This window comes from Gobio gobio (genome assembly GCF_949357685.1).
Source record: "Gobio gobio genome assembly, chromosome: 23".
NCBI lineage: Eukaryota > Metazoa > Chordata > Actinopteri > Cypriniformes > Gobionidae > Gobio > Gobio gobio.
The window spans coordinates 33,418,346-33,432,110 of record NC_137119.1 but is presented as its reverse complement, the minus strand read 5'-3'; the positions used below and the strand labels follow the sequence as shown (position 1 = coordinate 33,432,110).

At 40.8% G+C, this 13,765-nt stretch overlaps 1 protein-coding gene across 3 annotated transcripts in view; it reads right to left on the bottom strand.

The window, feature by feature from the left end:
• Positions 1–802: 802 nt before the first annotated feature.
• plppr5b (phospholipid phosphatase related 5b) overlaps positions 803–13,765 on the bottom strand; it is an 88,657-nt gene continuing 75,694 nt past the window's right edge. Inside the window, exons 5-7 of one of the 3 annotated variants that reach the window (XM_079805611.1) lie at positions 9,158–9,292; positions 8,900–9,015; positions 1,256–2,120 (exon numbers count right to left, since the gene is read on the bottom strand). In XM_079805611.1, coding sequence (XP_079661737.1) covers positions 2,027–2,120; positions 8,900–9,015; positions 9,158–9,292 — 345 coding nt within the window. In that variant the 3' untranslated portion in view covers positions 1,256–2,026. Of the gene's footprint in view, positions 2,121–8,890; positions 9,016–9,157; positions 9,293–13,765 lie in introns of all 3 variants that reach the window. The other 2 variants (XM_079805612.1, XM_079805613.1) reach the window with 2 other exon arrangements.

Genomic DNA, 13,765 nt, shown 5'->3' with positions numbered 1-13,765 from the left:
AGAGAAATAAGCTCATTGTGAGTGAGATATAAAATCACAAATATGAGTAAAAGTTGCAATTATGATGTAGTCTCCATGTCAACTAACTCTCATTAGAGTATTAGTATACTTTTAGATAAGGGTTAGGTGTTTAAGCCTTGTTTATACTTTCGCCTGGCTCCGCACCATGAGCCTCCGCTGACTGCGCACGCACTTCCCCAAACAGACAGGGCGTTTATACTTGACGTGTTCGCCGTTGTAATATTCTTTGAAACGACAGGGGGCGACTCAGAGTAATTGTCCTCTTAACCCATCAGGAAGCGGCGGTGAGAAGAAATGATGTTTGTTTTTACAACACTTCACCAAACCCACAATACAAAAGAACCAAAGAATCATGTAAAACCCAGTAAACCTTGAGATTATTACTTGTGACATTAGAACCAAATATATGGATATGAGAACATCAATTTTTAGTATAAATCTAAATTAAATCTTTCCCTGCCAGCGTTTTTAAAAAAAAGTTGCCAGCCGCAGCCAGCATTTATGACCATTTTCACAACTTTCAAGGCTCACAGAATATTTGATTGTATGAATATCTGAACAAGCAATGTATCAAAAGAAAGAACAGAGCATCTTCTTTTAAACAAAAAAACTGTTTAGTCTAGCTGCATTTTTTTTATTAACACTTGAATGTGGGTTCAACGTCTGGAACGATCAAAAGGACTGATCAAGTCTATCAACACCCCTAAAGCTTGCACAGTCCTGTAGCTCATCCTGAGTCGACATTTCATTCGGTAACATATTAAGAATTTTTGATTTATTTGCTGTTTATTATTGATGATCGCGTTAATTTACATATGCATCTGCTTACATGTGCTATCGCTTGTATCTGCTTCTTTTTCGCTTGTGTTTTGATCCAGAGATTCTGTTCTTTTTTAGAAGATGTGTTATAGCGCCCCCTGCTGTATAACAGTCAAAAAACACAGAAAGCCAGAAATTTGCTGGGGAAGCATTGCCTCATAAATTATGGAATTTTACATCAATGGCGGGGAAAGAGAATATCTCTTGAATATTTTCTAATTTCATTAAACATTTAAATTTAATTTTGTGAACATTTTTATTTAACATGGACCTTTATTTTCATTAAAAAGGTTTATTTCTGCTATTCTAGCAGAAATTAATTTAGACAAGCGCAAACTGGATGCTGATAAGATGACAGTACAGACATCGCCTCGAAGTCGCGCATCTTTGGAAGCGGAGCATGTGGAAAGTTACTAAAAATGCTGTGCACAACGCCACACGAAATGCGGTCTTGCGCTCTCAACACACACGACTGCCCACTCATTTTTGCCGCACGCACCTTTACTCGTGTGGACATGCAGAGTAAGATCCAGGCTTTAGGGTTATACTTATACTCAGTAGAATGTCTGTTGGGGAACCATCAAAATAAAATGTTAGCAGATATTAAGCAGACAGTATACTATTACTCTGTATACTAGTTGCAAGGTTACTTATAGTCAGTAAAAATGTCTAGAGTGGACTGTCAAAATAGTCTGTTACCAAAAGTCACATTGTGAAATATAGTGTCATAATTCCAAGAAATAAAGTAAGTCACAATTACCTTTTTTTTACTCTGAGGCAGAAACATGCTTCCATATATTTGCACTCATCCAATGCAAGCTCTAAAAAAAAACAAATTCATATAGGAATAAACACTTTCTGGAATATATGCAGACGAAGAAAACACACATATCCACAAATACAAGTTAAGACCATTTTTAATTCCATAGGTATTCGCATCAGCCTGCCATAAATCCCTTAAACACAGACACGCACGGGCTCCATATACGTGAGCAACTGAGATATTCTGAGCTCTGGATGTGAGCCAGTCTGGGAAATGTGAAGTGTGAAGCTTCAGTCATTAGTTGCATGATGGTAACAATTATTAGTAGACAGGACCAAGTTTTCCACACACACAAAGCAAGGGCAGAGCGATCCAAAACGACACCAAAGAGAATAGGACCACTGCGTTAGCGATGAGCCGTGACTATCGGGACTGGACGGTAAACAGCGTGGATGTCCAGTGTGTCTGCCACACCGCCGACTCAAGGTCACGTGATCTCAGCGAAGGCGATGTGATTCTGTTGACAGAGTTAGACAGAAGGGAGGACGTCAGCAAAAACCGGAGGACATCAAACACATCAAATCTGCTTTGGAAGAGGAAAGACTCTTTTAGATGGAAACCGTTTCCACACAAGGTTTGAGGAGAAAGACATTTACACTTTTCACACACGTGACTACTAGGGGCAGCTGTTTAGCGCTGTACCTAAATACACTGCAAAAAACATCTGTCTTGTTTTCCAATAAGAATTGTTACATTTATGCTCACAAAAAGAAATAAATTTGTCACTGGGGTAAGAAAAATAAAGTCCCAAAATCTTTTGAGAAGCAATTTCACTACTTAAGGACGTTAAGAAATTTTTACTGGAAAACAAGAAAAATATATTGAAAGAAAAGAAAAAGGTGTTCATGTTTATTTTTCTTTTTAGTTTGGAGTCGATGAAATATTTGAATGTTTTTGATAGAAGTCTCTTATGCTCACCAAGGCGTTTATTTGCATTTAATAAAAAGCTGAATTTCAGTCTTCAGTGTCACATGATCCTTAAGAAATCATTCTAATATGCTGATTTGCTGCTCAAGAAATATTTCTTATTATTATCAATGTTAAAAACCGTTCAATGTTTTTATGGAAACCGTGATGAATTTTTTCATAATTCTGAACAGAACGTTAAAAAGAACAGCAATTATTTAAAATAGAAATCTTTTTTAACATTTTAAATGTCTTTACAGTCACCTTTGATTATTAAATGCATTCTTGCTGATGAAAAATATTAATTTCTTCCAGAGAACACTTTATTTTGATGGTTCCCCAACAGACAGTAACAGTATAAGTAACTTTGCTACTACATGTCAACTAACTGTTGTTAGAGTATTAATAGACTGTTAGGTTGGGTTAGTAGAATAAGTTGACTTGTAGCTGCAAAATTATACTTATTAGAATGTCTGTTGGGGAACCATCTAAATAAAGTGTTAGCAGATATTAAGCAGACAGTCTACTATTACTCTAATGACTGCTAGTTGACATGTAGTTACAAAGTCACTTATAGTTAGTAAAAAGTCTAAAGTGTACCATTGAAATAAAGTGTTACCAAAAAATCTTTCTGACCCCAAACTTTTGAACAGTATATGTTCCTTTGGTTTTAACAAGCCATGAAAATTTTACTGAAGGCAAATTATGTTGATAAATTAATAAATATAACAGTAGTTTGAATTCTCCGCTGTAATCAAGGGCTGAATCCGAAATCGCCCCCTATAACCTCAAATAGGGCATTATTTGTTTTGAGGGGACAGCCATTTGTAGTGGTGAACTACATAGTGGACGTTATTGAGTGCTCATTCAATCCCACATTGCACCACAATAACGAGTGTACAGCCGATGTACACACAACGGCTGTCCGAATTCACTCACTCGTTTTCATTCACTCTTTAAAGTGAACAATATAAGTGGATAACGTAGGGAATAATAGTGAATGAGGCTTTAGGGGATGATTCCGGACTTACCATAGGCTGTAATGCGATCTCAGCTGTGCTCTCACTACAGTGCAACAGTGAAACGGGACCCCTCGAACAGTGACTCGCTGCGCCGTGTCCCGAACGTTGTTTAAGCAGCACATACCGGTATTGCGGTATCATCAAAATGCATATCATAACAAAAATAAATACCGGTATTCTGTATGAACCGGTATACCGCCCAGCACTACTGCAGGGCCTGAACTTACTTACTTCTTACTTGGTAGCACTGGTAGCGATTCGCTTCAGAAGGCCTTTATTAACACCCCCAGACCCACGTGGAGAACGTTTATGATGGATATAACTTTTTTTGAGCTTCAAACTTGTGAATTTTCCTTTTAAAGTGAACTAATCCTTTATCTTAAAGCTGTAGTCCATAACTTTTTGCGCTCTATAAACAGAACTGCATGCGTCTTGCAGAAGAACATTGCAGCTGGAGCTACTTCTCTCTGTTTATGTCTATGTTGAGTCACGCAGGGACTGTGCTCCTCCGCAGCGGTTACTACCAGACCGGTCTGAAATAGTCCCAATATAAACACTTATTATAAGTGTACCTTTAATGATTCAGGGTAAGACAGAAACACGGTTTGGAAAATGGATTCATGTTGTACATTCTCATTATATCATTTTTGTAAATCTTGAACACAAAAAAAGTTACGGACAGCAGCTTTAAATATGTAAAAAATAGGCTATTAAACTCCACATTTTGTGTTAACAGTTTCTGTGTGTGCTGCGCTCATTTGTCTCGAACAAGCGAACAACCATGTTACCGTCAGTACATTATACATTATATATTATTAAAAAAATTAACAATTTGCATGCTGGTTAGCTCCCTGTTACGTGACGAGTGATTGACGGCTGTTTTAAAGTTAAAAGCGTAAAGATGCAGTTTAATTGGTTGTGTGATAGAATGGTGGATCCGCTCATAGCAGGCACAGTGTGCAGTAATTAGTGAACAGGTCGCACCAAAAACAATTACTTGCACTCGCGCAAATGCTCCCAAATATATTTTGAGGTTGCACAGATATAATTTTGGGAGCATATGCAACCCTGCATGAGGCTGACCACAGGGACCAGGTAACAGCAAACACTAATGGTTCTGTTTAACCTTATGCTCCCGGTTTGTGGGCCCAATCTGAAAGAAAATGAGTCCCGAGAACCAGAAGACAGATCATTGGGGCGTATGACTCCAGTTAAAACTCTATTCTGAAACGCAATGTTCTGTTTCTTACACGTTTCACGCAGATATAAATGGATGTTGAAAGGGATTCTGCTGGAGCTGAATTTAGAGTGATAGCTAAGAGTACACATTGAGCCAGAAAATTCATAAATAACACAGCTGGAAATAGAGGGAGTTCATCAGAGATTCAGCAAACATGAAGAACGATCACAGAAAAGCGATCCGCAGGTCATATCGCTGATATATACACTGTGACCTCGGCAGAGAACGCGGGCGGATTTTCCCAAGCAAATTATTTCTTGCTTCCAGTCATATTTGCTGTGATCCCGCAGTCTCTGTGATTTGAAGAGACAAAACAGAGATGTGGATTTTCCTCGCCTTGTCCTCCCACTTTCGACAGCATTATGGTTTCTGACAGCAATCTGTCTGGGGGATATTTCGGCAGAAAGCAAAGTGGAATCATCCGTTTTCCATCCCAGAAACCCCACGGGGCATTATTGCATCCAAACTTCATCTACATGGATGGACTGATATCACAAATAATTATTCTGAATCGGCACCCTTGACTAAAGAAGAAATTGAAGATTAGCATTTTTATTGGCGGAAAGAGCCCTCAATATCCTACATATTCATTCGCTGCATTTCAATAAACCATCTGTGAACTGACATGTGAACCCAAATGGTTTGTTGCAGCTGAATAAGCAAACAAGAACAACATTTACTCCCTCATATTCTGCAGAGGGGAAATCAAGACAGCAATCTGGGATTAAATTATTCTCTTGTTTGCTTACGTGCAAGACCATGAAACAAATGGATACATAAATGTTTAAAGGGCCATACTTGCAGTTTAATTACAGTCTGACGGGGCTCAGCGGTGGCCTGTGGCTTAATTAAAAGCTGAACACGAAGTCTGACTCTCTGCCGTGGAGGATAACGGCTGCTAGGGTGCTAAATGCAGACGGTAGTGCCTCAGGAATGGAGGTTTAACAAACGTGTTTCAAGTCTCTGAGGGCTTAGTGGTGCGTTTTGACTTCTATTCAGTTTTTAGGTCACTCAACTCAAACACCACCACCAGGTTTCAGATCAGGTTTTTAAATGGATTCTGGAGCACCGGCTATGATAGAAAACAAACTTGAAGCAACTGTGCGTGTAAGGAATCCTTATTAGATCACAAAAAGCTTCAAATGACATGAACTCACAGGTATATTGCAAAAAATCACGTTGAGTAGCAATTGAAGTATCACGGTGTCCCAACAACAACAAAAAACTTAATAAAGGCCCTTATCCTGTAACAAAATAAATTGTCTATTAAAATTATGAACCAAAAAAAATTCGGTTTCTGAGTGTTTATCCAACGCCTCACAAGCTGAAAAAAATGCATAATTTAACTGGAATTTAACAGAAAAAGGACATTATGAGGAGATCTTTAAATAAATTGTAAGCATTATGGGGAGTTGGGGGGGGGGGTATTATTACCATAATTACATGTATATATATATATATATATATATATATATATATATATATATATATATATATATATATATATATATATATATATATATAATTATTTAATATATATATTCATAATTTAAATACTGAATAAATATTTTAAAGTGCCCCATTATGCTATTCTAAAGTTTTCAAATTTTTTTTGGTGGTCTCCTACAACAGGTTAGCCTAGAAATCTAGATGCACCCTAGCGGCAGAACATTTATTTTGTCGCAAGTGCAGTCTTGCAACTCTCGGTAGACCTCAGAGCTGGAAAAACCAAACTCTGGTCAGGCCAATCACATCGTGTATAGAGTCGGTGGGCGGGCTTAACATACTGACGGAGCGCAGTTGCTGAGGTTCTTGGTGCTACTACAGGTAAACAAAGAAGCTGACGATCAGCGTCTTTCAAATCGGTTTAGGCCACTACTCTGGAAGACTTGGAGTTAAGCTTTTCTTTGAGGAAAGAACAAAGAACGGCAAAGTCATTCGTAAGAAAGGAAGATGTATTCGGAGTTTAATCTATCAACTAAACGTTAGCTCCGCTTCAGTTGGTTGTGGCGCTATCCAATTGCGTGCAGAGGGAATTTGACAGACAACCGTTTATCCCGCCCCTCGGATTGAGCCCTGCTAATGGTGAGTTACCAGACCAAACATCTTGATGTGGGTCTGGCTTGTCAGGCTAAAAACAGGTTTACATGGATCAAAAGTAAAAAAAAAAGACTTTTAATTTCTAAACCCCTCCTTTCTCAGAACCTACTCTACTCTGATTGATCAGACAGCCCAGTCTGTTGTGATTGGCCTTCCGCTTACAGCACGTGTTGGAAACTAAATGCCCATTAACTGAACTTCAGCAGCGGAGGCTTCCTAAATCCTCAGCGATTGTAAACGCCGTAAAGACAGTAACGATGGCGTTGATTTTACCATATCAATACGAGCTGATGATGAGACATTGTAAAAACTAGTTATTCAACCCGAACCTCCATCGTAAGGACGACTTGAGCAGGACATTTCTCAGTCATACGCTACTCAGTTTGTCGAAGATTATGAGATGTTGCAAGTGTAATTCCTCACCATCAACATTAATAAAGAGTATGTCCATCTACAAACCCATGTGTTTATTTCTAATTTACTTAGTGATACATTAATTAGTATCTAATAAATACTTAGTGTCTCAATAACAGCGCATACGTTAGCGCAGCACTAACGTAAATGACTGATGTAACATTAAAATATTAGTTCACTTTAAAATTAAAATTAGCCATGATTTACTCACCCTCAATCCATTCTTGGTGTGTATGACTTTCTTCTTTCTGACGAACACAATCGGAGTTATACAATAAATATCCTGACGATTCCACGCTTTATAATGGCAGTGAACAGGGTTCACGAGTTTGAAGGCCAAAAAAAGTGCATCCATACATTATAAAAGTACTTCACACAGCTCTGAGGGGTCAATTAAGGCCTTCTGAAGCGAATCGATGGGTTTTGTAAGAAAAAAACTCCATATTTAAAACTTTATACAGTAAAATATCTAGCTTCCGGCAGAACGCCTTCTCAATTCAACCTACGCAGTTTAACGCCTGTGTGACGCCTCTCACAGTTCAAAACGCTTACGCTACATCCTAGTCATAAGTCGCACCAGTTACGCTTTTTCCGTAAGTTGAAGGAAGGCGGAAGGCGAATACGGAAGGCGGTCTGGCGGAAGCTAGATATTTTACTTTATAAAGTTTTAAATATGGATATTTTTCTTACAAAACCCATCGATTCGCTTCAGAAGGCCTTTATTAACCCCCCCGAGCCGTGTGGCCCCCATCACTGCCATTATAAAGCTTGGAAGCATCATGATATTTATTAATATATCTCTGATTGTGTTCATCAGAAAGAAGAAAGTCATATACACCTAGGATGGCTTGAGGGTGAGTAAATCATGGGCTACTTTTCATTTTAAAGTGAATTACTCCTTTAATGTTTGTAAAACAAATATTGCGCCATCCTTCATCTTTACTCAAAGTAGTAAGAACAACAGACAATCTGCATTAATAGACACAGTTTTAGTTAACAGTGGCCCACTGCTGATTAGTAGAACTATTTCTGTAAGACAGTTATAATGTGGGTTAGCCAGTTAGCCGGAGATCTACACAATATAAAACACAAAACTTTATTTATTGTGCACTTTGTCTTTAAATAGTTATATTACACACTTCATGAAAGGTAATATCTGAAAAAGCATACTAGGGGCACTTTAATACTTAAGTATACAAAATATGAAATAATTATATTATAATTTTTTACTTGACCAAGACAAACGTCAACTAATTTCACCCTGAAAATGACTGAAAGGTTCTTTAAAAATCCGGCTCAATGGAAAAAATCTGCATATTAGCATTAAGTTCAGAACAAGATCAGATGCAACCACGAAGACTGAACTGCAAAGGACTTGAAAACATGCAGCCGGAGATGCCAACGCTCTGGGTACGCAGTAATTAGGCACTGGTAATTGGTTTGTTCTCTTGAAATGAACATGATTGGGTTTTAACTGGGATTTAATGACGTGCCGTTGTACTCCAGAGGTTTGGCAGCCTGAGCTCCTCACACAGGTGCGCATACGTTTATTGCCTTGTGTTCTGCAGATGTCTGAAGCGGCTGCTTTTGCCTGTGATCCAGCTAAAGAAACCCAGGAGACGGTCTTTCAGAGTGTGGGACTCCTCATCATCCATTCTCAGTTCTGTCACCTGAGGGACAGGAGCGCATGGATACACATCTTGTTGATACGAGCGCTCAAACTGACATAATTGGGACCCTTGAGAGCTGTCAGTTCATTTGACAGCATGCTTCTACAGATATCAGCTGTGCTTTTGTCTATGTGCTCAGTACCTGTGAGGCGATGTACTTCTCCAACGGACTCTCAACCCTGGGCGAGCTGACCATTGGATTGTCACTTAAGTTGTCCTGTGGGGAATCCTCATTCAGCAGTTGTTTGCCTTTGAAGTTATGGACCACACAAACCACCTGAAAACATAAAAAAAATATAATATTATTTAAGTCTTCATCTTCTAAAATAAAATAGTTTGATGATATTCTAATGTCCTACATACAAAGTTCTCTCCCCAGTTCACCTTAAAAACAGTGTGAACTACACAAGTATGCAGAGGTTATCCAATAATAACAAAGGTCATTAGGGGATTTTGCACCAGAGGTATCTTTTCATAGTTCCTAGAACTAATGGTGGAAGTACCCGCTTTTGGTATATTCACACTGCAGGAACTGGGAACGATTTTAGTTCTAAGAAAGCTTTTGCAACTACTTCAGAGTAGGGTCTAGCCCAGCACTATAGGAACTACCAGTGACATAAGTGTACGCTGATTGGCCGAACGCATGCGAAACACCAGCACCCGCCATTAAAAAAAAGCCATGTACACACATAGATTATGCAGTTGTAGATGGACCTCTCAAACTTTACCCTAAGGTGAAAATCCAATGCAACGAAACATGATTATGTATTTCTGCTCAGATAGCGACATTGGACATCAACCACATGGCAAATGCTAATACTTTTTTCATATACGGTCTACTTTCTTTGTATAGCAGTTCTTTCTAAAAACGTATTAGACAGGACTGTTGAACAGATCCTAAACTAATGAACACGGAGAACACAAAATAAATGTCCACCGCGCTGTCAAAATAAGTCACAACAACAAGCATGGCTTATGTCACTTCAGAGTTCCTACTGGTGGTGCAAATGCAACCAGGAAAACAGCCCTAGGGGAACATTTAGCTCTCGGAAAACCACCCTGGTGGCTAGTTCCTATAAATAAGTTCCTAGAACTGCCCGGTGCAAATTCTATTTACATTTCTTAATGTATTCAAAATCTGCCTGATTATTTCTACAGATCTAAATGTGAAAAAAATGGTAGTGTAACTAAATTAAACAGATTTTACACACACACAAAAATATGAAAGGGTAAAATATGCATCTTTGAAAGGAACACCTCTGGCAGAAAGTAATGTAAAACAACCGTAGAAGAGAGAGAAGCCGCATGAGTGCCAGAGGAGCTGCATACGTGCAATTGCACAATGAAATAGAGATGGAATTTCTAAAATTGTATTGTAACAAGCAAATTAAGTGAAAGTACGGCTGAATGTAAGGATTCGTGCAGCTGTTGATTGTGATGCAGCTCTGGAATACAGCATCAACACAATACAGCTGCACTGTCAATGGAGTAGACAGCATAAAAGCACACAAACTTAATACAAAGCCACTGTGTAGCGCACAGTCAGGGACAATCTTGTGTCACAGTGGGAAGAGAGAAGAGTGAAATAACAGTAATTTTGTTAGCAGCCATGTGAGAGTTCTCCACCCATAAAGAGAACATGGAAACTTCTCTTCCCACTCATATAAAGAGAACGATAGATAGAACGTTACAATGACAGATAAAACGATAGATAGAACATCACAATGACAGACATTACGATAGATAGACAGACAGACAGACAGACAGACAGACAGATAGATAGATAGATAGATAGATAGATAGATAGATAGATAGATAGATAGATAGATAGAACGATAGATAGAACGATAGATAGAACGATAGATAGAACGATAGATAGATAGATAGATAGATAGATAGATAGATAGATAGATAGATAGATAGATAGATAGATAGATAGATAGATAGATAGATAGATAGATAGAACGATAGATAGAACGATAGATAGATAGATAGATAGATAGATAGATAGATAGATAGATAGATAGATAGATAGATAGATAGATAGATAGATAGATAGATAGATAGATAGATAGATAGACAGAAAAAACAAGAGATGATAGAATGACAGACAAATAGATAGAACTATAGATAGAGCTATAGATAGATAGATAGATAGATAGATAGATAGATAGATAGATAGATAGATAGATAGATAGATAGATAGATAGATAGATAGATAGATAGATAGATAGATAGATAGATAGATAGATAGATAGATAGATAGATAGAAAAAACGAGATGGATAGAATAGATAGATAGTAAAAACAAGAGATGGATAGAATGACAGACAAATAGATAGAACGATATATAGAACGATAGAACGATAGAACGATAGATAGATAGATAGATAGATAGATAGATAGATAGATAGATAGATAGATAGATAGATAGATAGATAGATAGATAGATAGATAGATAGATAGAAAAAACGAGATGGATAGAATAGATAGATAGTAAAAACAAGAGATGGATAGAATGACAGACAAATAGATAGAACGATATATAGAACGATAGATATAACGATATAACGATAGATAGATAGATAGATAGATAGATAGATAGATAGATAGATAGATAGATAGATAGATAGATAGAAAAAATGAGATTATTTCTACAGATCTAAATGTGAAAAAAATGGTAGTGTAACTAAATTAAACAGATTTTACACACACACAAAAATATGAAAAAAAATTTCTCGTGCGTTGTTTATGTTTGTTTATGGGAAGCGTTGCTTAATAAAGTTGCAAGTCCCAGTCACGCCGACCCCGTCTTCTTCCTTCCTGCCCAAGAGAACTACGAACCGCGTTACACTGGTGCCGAAACCCGGGAAGGAAGAAGAGAGCCGCCGCCATGCAGACCCCGCCAAAGATGCCGCTTGCGGACCTAGTTTCATCGCTCGCCGGTCTTCACCAACAGACCCATGACGATCTGCTGGCCGTGAGGGCCGAACAGGACAAGCGTTTTGAGGCCCTCATTCGCGCCCAGCATGAAGACCGCGAGCTGTTCCGGCTGTTTCTGGAGATTCCGGCCACCCCCCCGTCTACAACCGACTCGGCCGCCACCATCCACCTCTCGAAGATGGGCTCCGAGGATGATCCGGAGGCATTCATCGACCTCTTCGAGAGGTCCGCCGAGTCCCGGGGGTGGCCCCGGTCGGACTGGCCAATGCGGCTCCTGCCGCTGTTGTCAGGAGAAGCGCAGGTAGCCGCACACCAACTGCCAGTCCAGAATCTCCTGGACTATGAAGACCTGAAGCGCGCCATCCTGCAGCGGATCGGCCGGAGCCCAGGGCAACAGCGGCAGCGCTTCCGGAGCCTGACCCTCGGCGAATCCGGCCGACCCTTCACCTTCGCGCACCAGCTCCGGGACTCGTGCCGCAAGTGGCTGATGGCCGGTGGAGGCGACGTCGAGGGAATCATCGACCGTGTGGTACTGGAGCAGTTCATCGCGCGGCTTCCCCAGAAGACCGCGCAGTGGGTCCAGTGCCACCGCCCGACGTCGCTAACCCAGGCCATCCAGTTGGCGGAGGACCACATGGTGGCGTGCCACGGGGTCGGCGAGCCCCTTCCTTCGGCTTCTCTCTCTCTCTCTCTCTTCTCTCCCCCCCCTCTTCTCTCCAAGCCTGTCCCTCTTCCCAGGTCTCGCAGCGGGCTCCTACCCAGGCCAGCACCGAGGTGGAGGACAGGGCTGCCCGCGGAGATTCCGGCAGCCCCCAGACCAGCAGCTAGGGGAGGGGGAGCGACCAGCGACCCGTTCTCCACCACATCCACATCGGCGCTCTCTCCGCGCCAATTTGGGGAACCGCTGCCAGCCACTAGAGTGGCGGGGAAGTCTGGGCCGGCTTGTTGGCGTTGTGGGGACCCCGGGCATTTTATCGATCGGTGTCCGGTGATGGAGGTGGGGACATTGATCCGGGTCCCCGACGCGCCACAAGCTGCCCCCGATCAAGCTGGCCTGTACCAGATACCCGTGAGTATCAAGGGGGGTACTTATCAAGCTTTGGTGGATTCAGGTTGTAACCAGACCTCCATCCATCAAAGCTTGATTCAACCTAAGGCGTTGGTTAATGGCCGCATGGTTAAGGTACGGTGTGTGCACGGGGAAGTGGTGAACTATCCGTTGTTGCCCGTGGATATTCAATTTCGGGGTAAAACGCATAGTGTTGAGGTTGCAGTTAACCCGCACCTCCGGCATCCACTAATTTTGGGTACCAATTGGCCAGCATTTAATAAACTTTTGGGGCACTTGTGTGTGGATGCCTCTTGGGGAAAGTGTAAAAAAAGGAAAGAGACGGTTGCTCAGTTGGGAGAGGTGGATTCGGGACCTCTGGGTGCTCTTCCGGGGGAACAGAGCGGTCTGGAGCTACCCACCCTCACAGACCGCAATGATTTTCCCCTGGAGCAGTCCCAGGATGAGTCGCTTAAACATGCGTTTAGTCAGGTCCGTTCCATCGACGGCCATCTCCTCCACCCTGACCAGCCGCTCTCTTATCCTTATTTTTCTGTTATAAAAGACAAAACAAGATACAACCCAGTTGTTAGTGCCTAAAAGCGCGAATCCCATGGCCGGGCATTTAGGACCAGCGGCTACACTTAACCGTCTAATGGCCCGGTTTTTCTGGCCGGGCATTCACGAGAATGTACGCAGGTGGTGTGCGTCTTGTCGTGAATGTCAGTTGGTGAATCCACCGGCCACCCCAAAAGCACCA